This window comes from Scaptodrosophila lebanonensis, unplaced genomic scaffold, assembly GCF_003285725.1.
Source record: "Scaptodrosophila lebanonensis strain 11010-0011.00,11010-0021.00 unplaced genomic scaffold, SlebRS2 tig00000150-arrow-arrow-pilon, whole genome shotgun sequence".
NCBI classification, from domain to species: Eukaryota; Metazoa; Arthropoda; class Insecta; order Diptera; family Drosophilidae; genus Scaptodrosophila; species Scaptodrosophila lebanonensis.
Window position 1 is genome coordinate 182209 of NW_022060592.1, and position 20478 is coordinate 202686.

Below are 20478 nucleotides of genomic sequence, written 5' to 3' on the forward strand. Positions count from 1 at the left end.
TGGTTTATGTAGTTACTCTGAGAAAGAATAGAGAATAAACTGCGTTTTATTTTTGTAACTTTTCATTAAAGAGTAGAAGAAATTATCATATATGTATATACATGTGTGTATGCTCATTTAAATGTTGTGCAGCTGCATAAGTTGACCAAATAACTTTGCCAAATTGTACAGCTTTTAATTCTAGAAATTACTCGCCTTGATTTATTTATATGTATGTATGCACATATAACCATACATAGTATTTATTGTACTTTATGTCCTAGCTCTCGAAAGTAAATTATTTTTTGGGAAATGAACTCTTTAGAAATTTAGAGTGTCGGAAGAGAAATATCATATAGTAAATTAACGTATAATTGTACAAATACTGCTACAAATACAAATACCAGCTAGCAAAGACGGGCAAGACCTGCTAGTAAATAATAAAATATTTAACCATTTACTTTTGTTAATTATATCTAACTAAAAAATAAGTCAAAATACATATGCCACCTTTCATTTCTGAAATATAACTTATTTTTACTATTTGTACCTTTGTATAAACTCTTACAAATTAATTTGAAAGTTAATAAACATATCTTTACGCCATATTTATTTCAATATTATTCCTTGTCCATTAAAAAAGTTATAAACAAAATCGTATGGTAACTTCCATGTCAAAATACTTATGCCGTCGGCTGTATTATGTACAGAGTATAAAAATGAAAATTGGAAAAAATCCCAAAATTTCACACATATGTAATTATATCCCAAATCCGAGATATTCTGGCTCAAACAAATAACATTAAATTTATGTGGATCCCAAGACACGTGGGAACGAATTTTCTGATAAAAACTAGCTACTTTGGATGCATCACCACCGATAAGCATAGCAGAGAAAGCCGACGTTTTCCGTCTCATCTCCAACCACATCAATTTGAAACACTTGGCCAACTGGACAAATTTTACTCACCACTAAAAAAATACAACCCAGCGGGATTATATACTGCATACCCACCTGAAGCCAAAACTATGCCAATGCGAGTTTTTATCCGACTTCGTCTCGGGCATACTGCTCTCATAGACATTTACTCCAGAAACAGGATCCTCCAATCTGCAAATTCTGCTACACCATCACTGCACAACACATCATTACTAACTGTCCAAACCTGACACCTTACAGACCGAACATTACACCAGAAACCGCTCTAAGATCACCAACAATAGACAACATACAATCAATAAAAGAATTCCTCACAAATATTCTGAAATGATCAAAATAATACATAAGCGAGCTGGAAGCCCTGCCCTGGCAGCTAGTGCTCCAAATTTAAGTAACTTAAGAATTAATTGTTAACCTTCTCTTTTATAAATAAATAAAATAACTGAACTGTAATTTTAGTCAGTCGATATTTGTTTCCGTAAATGCATTTGGATAATTGAATGAATTATTGTTATTTAATTCTAGAACTTACCGTGCAGTTATATTTAAGTGCAATACCCTGAAGTGTGTCATTTTTCTCAACCTCGTGTCGTATAAGCATTAGGGTCTCATTAGATCTGTTATTAGAGCAGGTGCTACCATACTTTTTAAGAGTACGGGCTGAGTCGCGAATCGATTGTTTCTCGTTAAACATGAATTCAGTGTCATCCATATCAGGTACAATCTCCTGAAACTGCAAATGAACATGGAATAAGCATTAATATTTTGTTCGATTTTGATTCGCAATTCCACACATCAAACATATGTACATACATACATATGTATGTATTTATATGCATACGCATATATCAATCTCACGACGCAAAATTGACATTTTATTAGTTTCCACTTTGCGTCGTAAATGTTAAGCTTATTCGAACATTTCGCTCACCAAATACTGTATACGCTTAGCACTAACAAGCGCTTTTTACATGTGCCGTCTGTGTTAGCTGATTACATTTAAAATGAATTAAATAAAACACTACAAAATAAAACCAAACTTGCTCTGCCCGTTGGTGATGTCAAACTGTCGATAGACTTCAAAATAAGAAATTCGATTGTTTTCCGACTGGTTTACCATGTCACAATTATAATCGCTAATCATGGTGGAACAAATCTATGTAGTGACGAAGGAATCAAATTATGTACTTGATTTTAAACTTATAGTATTTATGCTATTCAAAAATGTACATTTGCTATTTAAAATAATTATTTATAGCGACATATGTATTTAGACGGTTACTTATTAACACTGTTTTTTTTTACTTAAAGATCTTAAAGTTCTGCATTGGACAGTTATTAAATTTTACAAGTACTCTTGACTTCGATATCATGCTTCTCGTTGAAACCCAGAAAACATATGGAACATAATCACATTGCGTCATGAGATTTAATTCAAAGAGGTAAAACTCGCTGTTACAGCTATAAAGGACATATCGGCATGGATAGCGAAACAACATAATCACAGATGACATAGCATTATGCCCGAGGACCTATCGCACGAAATTGATTTGAAGAGATTGCAATGTCTCTTTTTTTGGACAAAATTATTATTGTTACAATTCTACTAACAAATTGCAAGTAGTTTATAGTTTCAGCCAGCATTAGGAACGAATTTTTAAATATGTAAGACTATTACTATCAGTCCGCAGTAAATCCTGCTGAAAATCGAGCAAGGGCACTCGTATTGCGTGTATTTTGATTTGCGGCAATCTGCCTGTGCGTCTAGCTGGTGACCACTGCAATTATTTTGCTTTTGTAAGCGCTCTCGCCCAACGTTGGTTTAAACTATAGCCACTAAGGCCTTTAGATTATGATTGTCAATTATTTACAACTTGTTTACTTCTCAAGTTGTTTATATACTCTATACATAAAATGAACAAGAGTATACATATTAGGTTTGCGCGAGCTGGAAAATGTAACAGTCCGAAGAAGGCGTGATAGAGCCCTCCACTGTCCCTCTATAAAAAAAATTCCCGATTTTCTGTTTGTGTAATCACTTATATCTCGGAAGCTATAAGACCTAGGGACCGTACATTTTAATCCAAGAGGCCTCATGTGGATATGCAAAAAATGTGCACTTCGGAATTTCCCTCCCATTCGCCCGCAATTAGAGATTTTTGGATTTTTCGTTAAAATTCAGAAAATCCCTCCAGTTAGTGATTATGAATCTGTATGCCATAATGCCTCCATAACATAGGCCGATTAAACAGAAAGTTGTAGCTATGTCATCTTTGCCCAAGCACTGCTTGCAGCTGTTGTTGTTGTTGCACAGGCACACGAGACGTACACAGACACGCATAATTATTTTACACATACATATGTATGTATGTACTTACAGACCAAGCAGTACGGCATACCGGTCTAAATACCGGTCCGCAGCGCACCACCACTAATCCAAACTTCATGCCATGCCTCCCTTCGAATTTACACACGATGTCATACGAAGCGGACAATTTTCATCGGACTGGTAAATGGACCGGTTCCTTTTATAACGAGTGAACTGCCCAATGGATTGGTACGTGACTACCCCGGTATAGTTCTGCCAGACAGATGAATCCATACACAAATGAAAATTTATTTATTATAATTCTGTTTATTGAATACATATTAATTACATAATACATTAAACTAATATGTAAAAATATTAACATTTAAATTAATTCTTTATTTTTTTTCCTGTCCTCTGTACGTTCTCTTCTTGGACAGTGTATCATTTAATTGTATAAATAGTTCATTCTTACCTTTTTATATGTTGCACTTTTCAAAACAATATTTGTTTTTCACTGCGCAATTGACACACGCGTCACAGGCAACACTTTGCGGCAAATTAAATGTGAGAACAAGACAAAGCAACCGGAGACAGGGGAAACGCAAAAGAATACAAAAGCTTAATGTTCGGGCAACGAAAGACGAGGCAATATTTTTTCGTAATTCTGTTTTGTGTCGATGTCCTACCGGTATTGCGCTGCCTTCCTAAAGGGACTAGTGCTGACACTGCTGCATTTAGGACCGGTCCTGGTAGCGGACAATTGTCACAAGCCGTACTGAAATTGGGACGTCCGACTTTCACTTCACTTGTTTTACATTTGTGTTTTAAATAGGAATGCAATTGCTTGATTAATGATTGCGGGTCAAGGTATTTCCTGTGTTGTGTTTCCCGGAATTTAGACCTTTTAATTGTAGTTCAAGGTTGTGATGTCGCTGGATATCTATATATATAAAACAGTTTGTCCTGACTGACTGATTGGGGATCAACGCACAGCCCAAATGGTAAAAGCTAGGAAGCTGAAATTTGGACTCAAGTATCCTTTCATAGTGTAGGTGCCCACCAGAGAACTGCAACAAGTACTACATTTTCGGTCATACTCGAGTATTTACCCATACTCGGTATGATTATTTCATTTGGGTATAGTGACAAGCAATGACTGGTTGCGAATGAGCCCTCAATGAACACTCAGTTCGGATCAAATCTGCAAAAACTCAGAAGTGAGCGGTTGTGACCGAAACTTCCTGCATGAATGCAAGCAATGACCGGTTGTGAACAAACGCTCACCAACCAGTCAGTTCGACTCACAACTGCAAAGACTCAGAATGAGCGGCGGTGACTGAAACTTTTTGCCTGCGTGCAAGAAATGACCAATGATATCGGCGGGTGCACGTGCACTTGCATTTTCTATTGTTTTTCGGCTATTAGTTCAATAGTAACTTCATATACAAGTATGTATATGCATATAAATTAAAGAAGCCAACAAAACTATTAGCGAAAAGAAATACCCTCTTTTTTATTTAAATTAAAAAAAGTTATGCTATTTAAATTTATATTAATTTGTTTATTTTAAGATATTTGAGTTCCTTTTTTAAGAAATAAAATCATGCTAAATATCATAATATAAAAATAAATATGTATATGTATACATATGTTTTTTTTCATTCTGTACCTCTTTCTTTAAAATACGTACATACATATACACATGTTTGCGCATAATTGCAAACAACACATGCACGCACAAATACATAAATATGTACATACATGCATATTTTATACGGTCATACTCGAGTAAAACCCGCGCAATACTCGAGACATACTCGGGTAAAACCTGCGCAATACTCGAGTAATACCCAAGTATAGCTCGCGCAATACCCAAACAATACTCGACCAATAACGGCACTATACTCGTTCGATCAAACGCTCATTTTGCAAAGTCTGGTTTGCTTCGATCAGGACCCAGTCATCTTAAACGAAGTGACCGAGCTTGAAGTGTTTGAAAACAAATCAATCAAGGCTGGTACCCGTTCGCAACGAACAGAATACAGAATACAGACTCCAACGTTTGTATGAAAAATCTACAATTTTCATCTGATTAACTTCAAACTTAGTTTGTATATTCCAGAAAATTCAGAAAAACTGCGTACTTGGTTTTATGAAATTTTTCTTGGAGCCTGAAATATGGGAGCTTTCCTGAAAAAAATGTTGGGGCACAGAAGGAAACCGCGTCAACAGCCCACAGTCCAAACGGTAATAGATGAAATTTGGTCTCAAGTATCCTATTATAATGTAGGTATCCACTAAGAAGGGATTTTTGATAATTCGAGCTCCAAAGGGGGGAAACGAGCTCCAAAGCTTGTTTGAAAAATCCACATTTTTCAACAGATCGACCGATTAAAACTTGGTTTCTAAAATCAATATAAGAATACAAATACAACTGCATACTCGGTTTTTTTAAATTGGTCTTGGAGCTTGAATTATTATTATTATACCCTGTACCCGTAGGGTAAAAAGGGTATATTAGGTTTGTGCAAAGTATGTAACATGCAGAAGGAAGCATCTCCGACCCCATAAAGTATATATATTCTGAATCAGCATGACGAGAGAAATCGATCTAGACATGTCCGTCCGTCTGTCCGTCCGTCTGTCCGTCTGGATGAACGCGAGGATCTCAGAAACTATAAAAGCTAGAATAACCAAAGTTGGCATCCAGATTCTCCTAGATCCGAGTAAAGACGAGTTTATTTTTTTTTTTTAATTTTCCCCCCCCTTCCCCCGCTGCAGAATTTCGTCAATAGCGTCCACATTTCAAATGCTATCTAAACGAAACTTTGCACACATAATTTATAAATAAATATCTACTGTTGTTTAAAATTTTATTCAATTCTGTCGATTCTAAGAAGAGTTATTAGCGAAACAAATTCTCGCCAGTACAACCCCCACAAACTGCAGCAACAAGTTCGCTCTTCTTCTTCCTCTTTTTGCTGCTGCTTTGGGCGCATATAACTCAGTGACGGAAGTTTACCTGGGTACAGGGTATTACACTGTCGGGTTTGCTCGACTGTAGCGTTCTCTCTTGTTATTTATTATTTATATTTCTTCACTTTTTTTTCAAATGAAAAGTTTGTGTTATAAATGTTGTTCGGTCGATTTAAAATTTGGTATCAGTAATCAACATAACTATGTATGTATATATACACATTGGCATTCAACTATTTACGAAATATAGAAATATGTTTTTTACTTGCCATAAGCAGCAACAGTTGGGGACATCACATAAACAGACACAGTGACACACTCACAGACACAAACAGAAATGGGCAAAGTCGGTGCTTTTTATTGTTCGCGGCACATCGCTGCACTGGTGGACACGAGTGCCGTGGTTCATATTCCAATTTCGTGCGGAATTTCGGAAATACTCTAATATTTATTTCTGTTTTTTACACAAATTCTATCTTAAAACGTTGTGTTATATATATATATATATATATATATATATATATATATATATATATATATATATATATATATATATATATATATAAAATGTATGTACGTATCAGCGTTGCCAGACGTTCCGATTTTGGCTATTCGGAATATATAAATAAATGAGGACTGTATGTATGTATGTCGTTCTTAAATTTGACAGTGTTTTATTCTAGAAACTACTAGCCCTCAATGTACAGCGTTTTTTATTTTTTCATTTATTATACCCTGTACCCGTAGGGTAAAAAGGGTATATTAGGTTTGTGCAAAGTATGTAACATGCAGAAGGAAGCATCTCCGACCCCATAAAGTATATATATTCTGAATCAGCATGATGAGAGAAATCGATCTAGACATGTCCGTCCGTCCGTCCGTCTGTCCGTCTGTCCGTCTGTCCGTCCGTCTGGATGAACGCGAGGATCTCAGAAACTATAAAAGCTAGAATAACCAAAGTTGGCATGCAGATTCTCCTAGGTCCGAGAAAGGACGAGTTTATTTTATTTTTTGGAATTTTCCCCCCCCTTCCCCCGCTACAGAATTTCGTCAATAGCGTCCACATTTCAAATGCTACCTAAACCAAACTTTGCACACATAATTTATATATAATTTTCTACTGATCTTCAAAATTTTATTCAATTCGGTCAATTCTAAGAAAAGTTATTAGCGAAACAAATTCTCGCCAGTACAACCTCCCCAAACTGCAGCAACAAGTTCGCTCTTCTTCTTCCTCTTTTTGCTGCTGCTATGGGCGCATATAACTCAGTGACGGAAGTTTACCTGGGTACAGGGTATTACACTGTCGGGCTTGCTCGACTGTAGCGTTCTCTCTTGTTTGTTATTGTCATTGATGTTTTCATCTGTATAATATATGTATGTATGTATGTATACTTCAATTAAGTATATTTCATGCTAACAAATGACCGGCCATTGATATTCAACACCATTTATTGTCTCTTTTCAGACCATGCCAAATGGTTTGGAAGATCAAGAGAAGCTGCTCGCCGAGACGGTCGGTTCGGCGCGAAAGCAGGCATTCCAAATGAACCACTTCCTAGTTAAGGAACGCATGTTGGATGCGCTTAAGTGAGCGAGTATGATGCTCAGCGGACTGCGCACCTCGATGTTGTCACCAAAAAGCTACTACGAGCTATGTAAGTATTACTCCTTCAGAATTTTAGTCAACAGAAAGTTGTCTATTTTATGTTGTTACATGTTTCACTGTACATACTTGTACATACATACATATACAAGTACATACATATGTAAAATAGTTTGTATAATATATCTGCTTTTTCAACACATTTTTAGTATTGTTGCTTTATTGGTGCACGAAAAAAATGGTATGTATTTATGTACAAGTTATCACCAGCAAAGAAACGTCTAGAACGGCGTACCGCTGCCTCTGCTGTGAGCGAGGCATCGGCGCTGCCACTGGCGTTGCAGTGACGTCAAACCGGCACTACATTGACGTCACATCGGCGCTGGCCTGGCTTCTGCTACTGGCGCTGCAGCGGCGTTACATCGGCGCGGCAGCGACCCGAATTTACAATAGAATTTCATAGTAATTCACAACTGGCTTAAGCTATCCTAATTAGACTAGGGCACTCAAGTGCTTGGTTAAACCAGTTCCTGAAGTGATCAGATAATAATAGTGAATAATAGTAACTAATTAAATAATAAAGATATGTAAAAGGAGGAAACAAAGAAAATTAAATAAAATAAATATATCGCCTACCAAATACACTCTTCTTATAATTGGCGCCCAACTGGCAACATAAACTCACAAAAGAAAAAGATCGTGTTAGTTTGTGCCGCGACTACAAATAAAATTGTGAAAGATTTGTAAAAAAAAGTGCAAATTTGTAAAAACAAAAAAGTGCAAGATTTCTGACAAAAAAGGGAAAATTGGAAACAATTTTTCCACGAACAATTAACAGTATATGAATTTAATAACAAATCGTGTAGATTACGCCGCGATTTCTTGAAAAACTGCGAAAATGTTTAAAAATTGCCATTAACTCAATGGTACAACTATAACAGTAAAGAACAAGTAAAAAAGCTAAAGTCGGGTGTCCCGACTTTGAAATACTCTGTACATATGTTTACAATAATTATAGAAAATAAAAAAATTAAGAAAATTAAAAAAAAAAATTTGATCGATTTTACCTTTCTCGGTATTCGAACTCACGTAAACTCACATTTACATAGTAATTGCGTCTGTGTGAGTGTATGTATGCCTATGCGCATCTATTCGTGTCTGTGTAAACATGTGTGAGGTCAACCAAAGTACCGGCATCAACAACAGCCGCGAGCAGCGCTGCAACAGCAAATATATTTAAGGCTATAACTTCTGGGTAAATCGGTCTATCATAGTGAAACTTGGCATACGCACACATAATAACCAACTGGGGGTATTTCTAAAATTTTAGTTCAAAGTTCTAAGAATTACGGGAGTTAGAGAAAATCGCGATTTGGGGGAGGGAGGGAAATTCCAAAATATACATTTTCTGCGTATTCACATAAGGCATCTGGGACTAAAATTTGGTGTTCCTAGGTCTTATAGTCTCCGAGATATAGGCGATTATACGAATGGAAAATCGGAAAAACCCCCATAGTGGCGAAGTGGGGGGGAGGGGGGGGAATCAAAAAAATAAAACAAACTCGTATAGAATACACACATAAGGCATCTTTGTGCAAAATTTGGTGTCTGTATCTCTTATAGTCTCTGAGATCCAGGTGTTCATACGGACGGACAGACGGACAGACAGACAGAAAGACAGGGCTAGATCGACTCGTCTCGTCATGCTGATCAAGAATGTATATACTTTGTGGGGTCTGCCACGCCTCCTTATGCCTGTTACATTTTTCAGCTCCCGCAAACCTAATATACTTCTGTACATTTCATGTACAGAGTATAAAAACTCCACCACTGTGTTGAGCGAGTAAAAAAAAAATAAAAAAAAATTGTACCCCAGCACTGTGTTGAGCGAGTAAAAAACTTAATCATCAGCAGCGGACAATCACCAGCCGACTATAACGTCACTACCGCTACCACGTCACTACCACGTCTTCAGCGAACCAGCCCTTGCCTTAGAACAATATGGAATTCATGTAAGTGAGGTGTTATTTGGTCACTTTTATTGTCAAAAAAAAAAAAAATGTAAATATAACAGGCTCGGGCAGTTAATTTTGCGTTAAAAATAAAGGGAACCCTTTTGCATTCCATGTGGAACACCACGGAAGACTTAAACAGTAGTGACAAAGAAGTCAGTAGGGAACTTGTAGCTGCAACAGGTTTTAGTGTCAAGAAAGAAATGGCTTCACAAGAACTTATTAATGTAATAGAAGCAGTCGTGAATGCGGCACTCGTTTACCAGGCAGCCGAAATGGAAAAACGTTTCCAAACAAAAATGAATGAAAAAATTAGTGTCGTTACAGAACAGATTAACGACCTGAAAATAACAGTGCCTGATGTAGAGGTATTTCATAAAGTAAAAATTATCGAAGGTGTAAAATGTGAAGAACCTCTAGATATAGTAAAGTCTTTGCTGGAATTTGACGGCAAGCAAGAGGAATATGCTGCTTGGCGATCCGCAGCAACGAAGTTTTCCAGCCATACTACCAGTTCCAAACATTATCAAGCAGTTGGTATCATTCGCAACAAAATAAAAGGCGTAGCAAGTGGAACATTAACATCATACAACACTGTTTTGAATTTTAGAGCCATTATAGCCAGACAAGATTTTACCTATGCTGATAAAACACCAATACGTGTAATTCAGCAAAAACTAAGCACCATTCGACAGGGTGAGCTATCGTTACTAGATTATTACGACGAAATTGAGAAGAACCTTGCTCTTATCACAAATAAAACAATCATGTCTTACGATGCTGCAGCTGCAGCTATCCTTAACGAACAATTTAGATCCGACGCGCTCCACTCATTCGCGTCAGGTCTTAGAAAATCTCTTAAAACAGCCGTATTCCCGGCTCAACCACAGAACTTGCCGTCTGCTTTGGCGCTAGCTCAGGAAGCGGAGGTCAGCAATGAGTATGCACAGGATGCTGCAAATTTTGCTAAAAACACAAATGAAAAGATTCAGAATATCAGAATAAAAAAAAGGGTAAAAATCCACATTTTGTAAAAGCCTAAAACAATTATAATAGGGATAAAAAATAAAACTATCGGTCTGCGGCAGAAGAGGGGGTTGCTGCATTAGAGGATGATTTACTAGTTGACGACACTTGCAATTTTTTAGGATTAAGTCCCTGCTCCCGTATATCACACGAAAAATAGCTGGACGTACTATTAGGTTACTGTTAGATACAGGCGGCTCTAAAAGCTACATAAAACCATTGTCCGAATTAACACATGTAGTGCCGGTTGAAAAACCATTTAAACCATGGCAGTACAACAATTAGCCATAAATGTTTAATACATTTGTTTAATGTAAAATCTTATTTTTTCATTTTGCCAACTTTAATCGATTTTGATGGCATAGTTGGTCTCGATCTTTTTTTAAAAAAAAAAAAAATAACGCAGGTATCAATTTTACAATCGATACTATTAGGTATAACGGTGGCTCAAAGCAGATTCAATTTCAAGGATGCACCAATGTCAATTTGATTAAAATTAATGACTCAGATGTACCACCTGTACATCAATCATTTTTCAGTGAGCAATAGATGACGTTCTCAGGGAACAATTTGGGAAAACATGTTACGTCTATGTTGATGGCGTGATCATCTTTTCCCTGTTCAGCTTAAGGTCGTTTCTGGGCTTGTCCAGCTATTAAAGATGTTTCATAAAAAGTTATGCCGCTATTGCACAGCCCCTAACAGAGATACTGAAAGGTGACAATGGCAAAGTTAGTGCCAACCAGTCGAGGAAAGTCCAGATCGAGTTTACAGCTAGAAGCATTCGAAAGGCTAAAAAATATATTAGCGTCCGAGGATGTGATGTTGAGATACCCTGATTTTACGAAACCTTTCGACTTGACGACAGACTCGTCAGCACATGGTCTGGGGGCGGTATTATCTCAGAGTGGTTGTCCTGTTACAATGATCTCAAGAACATTAAGGGACAGGGAGGCCAATTTCGCTACAAACGAGCGAGAACTCTTGGCAATAGTTTGGGCCCTAAAAAGCCTCTGGAATTACCTGTACGGAGTCGGGGACCTGAATATTTTCACCGACCACCAACCATTAACTTTTGCGGCTAAAATAAAGCGCTGGAAGGCCTTTATGGATGAGCATAAAGCCAACTTAATTTACAAGCCCGGCAGGTAGAATTATGTGGCCGATGCTTTGTCACGCCAAAATATAAACGCCCTTCATAATTCCCCAAGTTCGGACCTTGCTACAATTCATAGCGAAGAATCCCTAACATACACTATTGACACCACTGACAAACCGATCAACTGTTTCCGTAACCAAATCGTTATTGAAGTGGCAGATTTTCCCGCCGTTAAAACATTCCATTCCCATTCTTGCCTTCATCCAACATGACTTGATCAATCGATTTCCCATAACGACATTCAGATATTCTAAATATCTCATAATGGATGTTCCGGATAAAATCGAACAAAGAGAAATAGTGACAGCGGAGCACAATAGGGCTCACCGAGCAGGGCAGGAAAATGTTAAAAACAAATTTTGCGTGACTATTTCTTTCCGAATATGAGCAGATTGGCAACAGAAATTGTTGCGAACTGTAGGGTCTGCTCAATGGCAAAATATGACCGTCATCCGAAGAAAAAAATATTGGGAGAAACTCTCACTCAGTCTTATGCGGGAGAGATTCTACATGTCGATATCTTTTCCAGGGATCGAAAATACTTTCTGACGTGTAAATTCTCAAAGTTTGCAGTTGTTCAACCGATCTGCCATAATTCTAATAATTTCAACATCCAAATTTCAAACGCACCCCCTTTGCATAGTCTCTCCTACGGGCAGGTGGAGCGGTTGCATGAAACTCGAAAGACACCTTAGTGAAACTGCCGACCTTATCCTAGTAGCAACAATAAAGTATAATAGGACAATTCATAACGAATAAAAAACCAATTAAGGTAATTCAATCAACTATGACAGATATAGAATTAGAAATTAAGGAAAGAATTGAGAAAGCGCAAAACAGGAAGTTGGAACAAGAAAATAAAAATCGGAAAAACAAAAAATATCAAGTCGGAGACAGAGTATGGGTTAGGTCAAATAAGCGCCTGGGAAATAAGTTAACACCATTATGCATAGAGGGTATTGTAGAAGCGTACTTGGGCACGACAGTTCTTATAAAAGGGAGGGTGGTCCAAAAGGACAACCTCAGACAATAATAATTCATTATGCTTCATACTTAACTTAATGGTTCTGGCAAAATCAATATATAAAATATAAAGAAGTGACCAGCAAGCACCTCATGAATGTTAACGTAACTAGCTTTAAGAAACGTAATGAAATTTGTACCTCTTAATTAAACTAGCTTTAAGAAAAGTAATGAAATTTGGTACCTCTGTAAGAAAATTAATACAGTTCAACATTAGATTAAAATAAAACAAGAAAAGAATGCTAAAGTCGAGCAAGCTCAACTCGTAAATACCCTGTACCTCCCACCAAAAAGGAAAAAATGGAAAAAAACTTTTTTAAATAATTAAAAACAAGAGAGAACGCTACAGTCGAGCAAGCCCGACAGTGTAATACCCTGTACCCAGGTAAACTTCCGTCACTGAGTTATATGCGCCCAAAGCAGTAGCAAAAAAAGGAAGAAGAAGAGCGAACTTATTGCTGCAGTTTGGGGGGGTTGTACTGGCGAGAATTTGTTTCGCTAATAACTTTTCTTAGAATTGACCGAATTGAATAAAATTTTAAGCAACAGGAGATAATTATATATAAATTATATGTTATGTAATGTGTGCAAAGTTTGGGTTAAGTAGCATTTGAAATGTGGACGCTATTGACGAAATTCTGTAGCGGGGGGAGGGCGGGAAAATTAAAAAAAAAAAACAAAAAAAAACTCGTCGTTTCTCGGACCTAGGAGAATCTGGATGCCAACTTTGGTTATTCTAGCTTTTATAGTTTCTGAGATCCTTGCGTTCATCCAGACGGACAGACAGACGGACGGACAGACGGACGGACGGACATGTCTAGATCGATTTCTCTCGTCATGCTGATTCAGAATATATATACTTTATGGGGTCGGAGATGCTTCCTTCTGCATGTTACATACTTTCACCCTTTGGGTACAGGCTATAAAAACAGTAACATGGTAGCCGACTGTGGCACAAGAATCTCTGCCATTAGTGAACGTGACATTGTAGTGAAGGTAGTACTTCTGTGGAGGACAACACCAAGCAGATAGCAGATGCAGAAACGGCCTTAACGAAGACCGAGGACGGCCTTCACTTAGCCAGAGGAGAAGTTATCACCAGCAAAGAAACGTCTAGAACGGCGTACCGCTGCCTCTGCTGTAAGCGAGGCATCGGCGCTGCCACTGGTGTTGCAGTGACGTCACACCGTCACGGCTTCTGCCACTGGCGCTGCAGCGGAGTTACACCGGCGCGGCGACCCGAATTTACAATAGAATTACATAGTAATTCACAACTGGTTTAAGCTATCCTAATTAGACTACGGCACTCAAGTGCTTGGTTAAACCAGTTCCTGAAGTGATCAGATAATAATAGTGAATAATAGTAACTAATTAAATAAAAAAGAGATGTAAAAGGAGGTAAAAAGGAGAATTAAATAAAATAAATATATCTCCTACCAAATACACTCTTCTTATAATTTACATACATATGTATGTAAGTATGTGCAATCAACGCACAGCCCAAATGGTAAGCGTTTAAAAGCTGTCAAAGTGTAGGTGAGCACCAAGAAGAGGTTTTAGAAAATGAGAAAACCAATTAACTTTAAACTTGGTTTATGTATTTACTCGAGAAAGAATACAAGATAAACTGCGTTGTATTTGAGTAACTTTACATTAAAGAGTAGAAGAAATAATTATGATATCCATATGTATATACATATTGAAATGTTGTGCAGTTACATAAGTTGACCAAATAACTTTGTCAAATTGTACATCTTTTAGTTCTAGAAATTACTCGCCTTGATTTATACCTATCATACTATATACATAAATATAGATAAATATAAATATAAGGTTTGTTAATTTTTTCCGATGCTAGATCTACAACTAGACAGTCCAATGTTTGCTTCTGATATGTATATTAATTTGAATTGAAAAGTGTAAAGGAATACAATATATAGGTTTTTGCCGTAATACCGGAAATATAAGAGGCATTCACTTTATCATATGTATATATTCATATGTATATAATAGGCCTGACGAAAAAAATCAAAACATAATTTAAAGAGATAACTTTATTGTTTATATGTAGAAATATTGGAGCTGAATCGCGTTTTGAAAAGATGCTGCAGTATATGTAAAAAATTCTTTCTAGTTAGACAGTAAGGAAAAAATTAATTAATTAATTATCGCAGCCCATAGTTTTTTATGTAAAGCACAGTACAGCTCTTTTCGGTGCTATGTACTCGTAAGTAAGTAACTTTGGGGTAGGCGAAATTGTCTTCTATTAAGAGGTCTACCGCGCACGGCTATAGCATTCAGAGCTTGTATAATACTGTTTCAGATGGAACACGTCACCAAAGAGTGTTTTTGCTTAAACAGCAAGATGTCGACTTATATTTTCCGTGATAACAATCGTAGGCTGTTGTATGTGTAAGTATATTGTATTTTTCAATGTGTTGTGGTGAGAGTTTTGTAATTTTTTGTTTATGTTAAACCTGTTTAAGAAGTCAGCTGCACAGCAAGAACAAAAACAAAATACAACTTAACAGCTGAAACAAGATAGAACGCTACAGTCGAGCAAACCCGACAGTAAAATACCCTGTACTCTCCACAAAAAAGGAAAATTTAAGAAAAAAAATTATTTAAAAAAATTTAATTATTTAATTAAATTAAATATTTATAAAATATTCAACACATGCATACATACATAAGTGTTTATGCACAATTTCATTAGATTAAAATTACATCATCGTGTCTCTGCGTGCTTATATGCGTGAATGTGTGCATCACAAAGTTGAACCAAAGCAGCAGCAACAACAACAGCTGCGGGCAGAGCTGCAGGCAGAACGTGACCAGCGATTTTTCAAAAAAAAACTCAAACTCGTACTTTCTCGGACTTAGGAGAATCTGGATACCAAGTTTGTTAATTTTTGCACTTATACTTTCTGAAATCCTTGCGTTCATACAGACATACGGACGAACATACGGACATGGCTGATCAAGAATATATATATTTTGTGGGGTCTGCCACGCCTTATTCTCCATGTTACATACATTCGCACAAAACTAGTATACCCCTTCACCCTTTGGGTACAGTGTATAAAAATAAATATTTACGGTCGCCGCAGTATGGCTGTTAATAACTTGTGATTATATACATACATATGTATAGAATATATTTGCTTTCATAGTGTTAGAAATGTACAATAACTTCTAGCTTCGGTATATGAGATTTTTTTCTGGAAGGAAACTACTATATCAATTAAGGCGTCAAACCCAACTTCGAAGTTATTATATAGTTTATAATAGTTTGTTAGTTTTTATACATACTTATGTACAAACAGTACAAACTGAAGGAGCTATATTGTAGATATGTTCTTTGTATATACAAATTGTGTGTGTTATAATTTGAATACTTGTATGTACGTGGGAGACTAGAAGACTGCAATTTGTTCGCTCTTACTGCGCACGTATGTACATACATATGTATGTAGTATATATTATGTACATCACAGTAGGCTCTATTGCCATAACATTTGCATTGTGCCCTTAGTGATAATTTGCCGCACAGCTTAATTCATCCAAGTAGCGAGATAAATTAAGCTGCGCGGCAAAAAATATAGCTAATCTATGTTGCCGGTTTCATAATGCCCAAAAGGATGCAAGGATGTGAGTGCCCGACCAAGGGAATTTTCACAGGAAATACTTTGGAGTGTCTGCCATGCCTCCTTCTCAATAATTCAAGCTCCAAGACAAATTTCAAACAAGATAGAACGCTACAGTCGAGCAAGCCCGACAGTAAAATAGCCTGTACTCTCCACAAAAAAGAAAAATAAAAAAAAAATTAAATTATTAAAAAAAATGAATGAATTAATTAATTAAATTAAATTAGAATACATGTTTATGTTCAGTTTTAACAGCATACATTTACACCACGTACCTATGCGTGTTTATATGCGTGTATGTATGCAGCACAAAGTTGAACCAAAGCAGCAACAACAACAACAGCTGCGGGCAGCGCTGCCGACAGAGCTGCAGGCAGCGCATGAGCAGCGATTTTACTTATGGCTATAACTTTCTTCAGAATTGACCTATCATGATGAAATTTGGCACACGGACACATTAGTACTAACTGGATGTACCTACCAAAATTGATTTCAAAATTCCGAGAATTACGGAAGTTATAAGAAACAAGTAAAAAAGCTAAAGTCGGGTGTCCCGACTTTGAAATACTCTGTACATATGTTTACAATAATCATAGAAAATAAAAAAAAAACGAAAAAAAAAAAATTGGATCGATTTTACCTCTCTCGGTATTCGAACTCACGTAAAGGGTGTATAATTGCACATTTACATAGCAATTGCGTCTGTGTGAGTGTATGTATGCCTATGCGCATCTATTCGTGTCTGTGTAAGCATTTTCGCAGTCAACCAAACAGCAACATCAACAACAGCCGCGGGCAGCGCTTAAGCAGCGCTTGAGCAGCGCTGCAGCAGCAAATATATTTATGGCTATAACTTCTTGGTAAATCGGTCTATCATAGTGAAACTTGGCATACGGACACATAATTACTAACTGGGGGTATTTGCAAAATTTTAGTTCGAAATTCCAAGAATTACGGGAGTTAGAGAAAATCGCATTTGCGGGGGAGAGGGGGGAGGGAGGGAAATTCCAAAATACACATTTTCTGCGTATTCACACAAGGCACCTTGGACTAAAATTTGGTGTTCCTAGGTCTTATGGTCTCCGAGATATAAGCGATTATACGAATGGAAAATCGGGAAAACCCCCATAGGGGGGAAGTGGGGGGGAAAATCAAAAAAATAAAACAAACTCGTATAGCGTACACACATAAGGCATCTTTGTGCAAAATTTGGTGTCTCTATCTCTTATAGTCTCTGAGATCCAGGTGTTCATACGGACGGACAGACGGACAGACAGACAGACAGGGCTAGATCGACTCGTCTTGTCACGCTGATCAATAATATATATACTTTGTGGGGTCTGCCACGCCTCCTTCTGCCTGTTACATTTTTCAGCTCCCGCAAACCTAATATACTCTTGTACATTTCATGTACAGAGTATAAACAGTTTGTCCTATCTTATTGGTGATCAACGCACAACCCAAACGGTAAAAGCTAAGAAGCTGAAATTTGGAATCAAGTATTCTTTTATAGTGTAGGTGCCCACTAAGAAGGGATTTTGGAAAACTCTAGCTCCAAAGGGGGGAAAACAGGCTCCAACGTTTGTATGAAAAATCTACAGTTTTCATCTGATTAACTTCAAACTTAGTTTGTATACTCTCAGAACAATTCCAAGAAAAACTGTATACTTGGTATTTTGATATTTTTTTTTGGAGCCTAAAATAGAGTTTTCCTGTAAAAAAATTTTGGGGCACAAAAGCAAACCGCGTCAACAGCCCACAGCCCACACGGTAAAAGCTAGGAGGCTGAAATTTTGGCTCAAGTATCCTATCATGGTGTAGATGCGCCCCCCAAAGGGGGGAAAACGAGCTCCAAAGTTTGTTTGAAAAATCCGCATTTTTTAGCCGATCGACATAAAACTTGGTTTCTAAATCAAATCAATTAAAGAATACAATCAAAACTGCATACTTAGATTTTCGAAATTTGTGTTGGAGCTTGAATTATTGGGGTTTTAATATTTATTCACTATTTCAAATGAAAAGTTTGTGTTATAAATTTAGTCCGTTCGATTTAAAATTTGGGTAATGTAATCTACGTAACTAAATCTACAACTTTGCATTCAAGGATTTTCAAAATATGCATTTTACCAAAGCAGGCAGAACAAACAATACAAAATATCAAACAGTTGGGGACAACTAAGTATACTATACATACATGCAAGCAGCTGTTCGTGTAGTTGCGTGCAAACGATTGAAATAGCCAAAGCAAAATGTGAGACACTAATGTGTGAATGTCCATACATACATATATGCACTTCTATGTATGTATGTACATTCGTCTTGCACTGACAGAGCAAGATATGTTAATTAATTGAAAATTATATAACATTTTTAAAAGTAATTTTTTCTTTGTTTAGTGCATTTGGCATTAGTGTTTTCATTAATAACTTTATGCAGCAACAACAAATATCAAATAGTTGGGGACATCACATACACACACTCACACACACAACAAGCAACAGTTCGTGTCTATGTGTGCGGTTCTCTACGTACGGTTGAAAAAGTAAAGAGAAACATACATATGTATGTATGTATGCCTGTGTATGAATATAGCATGTATGTACATTCGTATTAATGTATACATTGGGCAATCGAACACAGTTGTTTGATTGTAAAAAAAATAATGCTCTAAAAACAACAACAACTGCAAGTCATTGGCTCGCTCTTCTTCTTTCGTGTTGACCATTTAATGTTAATTGCAAAGGCAAAACGCCAAAAGTTTACAGTTACCGTCGCTAGGCAACGACTGCGTAAGCGATAGTAAAGAAGAAACCGAATAACGGAGCTACGCATATTCTGCTTCGCATTGCGGGCAGATGTATGTATGTATATGATTTGTTCTTATTGATCTCAATAAATAATTAGATTATATTATTTAAATATTCTGCTTATTGCATTCAAACTTCGATATTTTAATCGTATCGGTGGCTTCAAATATCGAAAGTTTTACTCTAGCAAATTGAGATGAGAATTGTCAGTGCTTTTTGATCGTGGCTCATCGCTGCACGGCATTGACACGAAGGCCGTGTTTCATATTCCGAGTTTGTGCGTGACCGTATTGACTCAATATGGCACGAAAAGACTCAAATGTGAATTTAAAATTAGGATATACCCTTATAATTATTCCCCTTTTTTGCACATAGTCTATCTTAAAACGTTGCGTTATCTATATATAAAACAGTTTGTCCTTACTAATTGGTGATCAACGCACAGCCCAAACGGTAAAAGATGAAATTTGGACTCAAGTATTCTTTCATAGTATCCATCATAGTGTAGGAGCACACAAAGAAAGGCTTTTGGAAAATTCTAGCTCCAAAGGGGGGAAAACGAGCTTTAAAAAATATTAGTTATAGTGGTCATGTACGTTTAACGAAATAGTTTGGCAAGAACAAAAATGTAACGGACTACTGAACAATTTTTTGTCAAGAACAGAACATGTTCATTTAAATACCTTAAATGCCTTCCTACTGGTAACTTATAAGGTGAAAACATATGGGTAGGTTATGCACATACAAAATAAATACAATTGGAAACATTATATTGAGCCGGGTTGACGGGCAATACCTGCTAGTACTATATATATAGAAGAGATTTTACAAATAACGAAGCACTAATAGCTAGCGTAATCTGGGAGATTAAATAGTCAAATTATAATGAATGAGGTCGCATTATGAAAGTATACTTTTCGGAGATACAGAGCTTTCTACAAACGTAAAATTTAGGTGATATATAAATATGTACATGGCTATAAGCATGAAAT

General features: G+C 36.7%; 1 protein-coding gene across 5 annotated transcripts in view; it reads right to left on the bottom strand.

The window, feature by feature from the left end:
• LOC115629447 (peptidoglycan endopeptidase LytF) overlaps positions 1 to 20478 on the bottom strand; it is a 70650-nt gene that overhangs the window by 34168 nt on the left and 16004 nt on the right. For 4 of the 5 annotated variants that reach the window (XM_030525912.1, XM_030525908.1, XM_030525909.1 and 1 more), the window contains one exon: positions 1452 to 1652. In XM_030525912.1, the coding sequence (XP_030381772.1) occupies positions 1452 to 1652 (201 nt within the window). Of the gene's footprint in view, positions 1 to 1451; positions 1653 to 1850; positions 1975 to 20478 lie in introns of those variants that run through there. The other variant, XM_030525911.1, reaches the window with a different exon arrangement.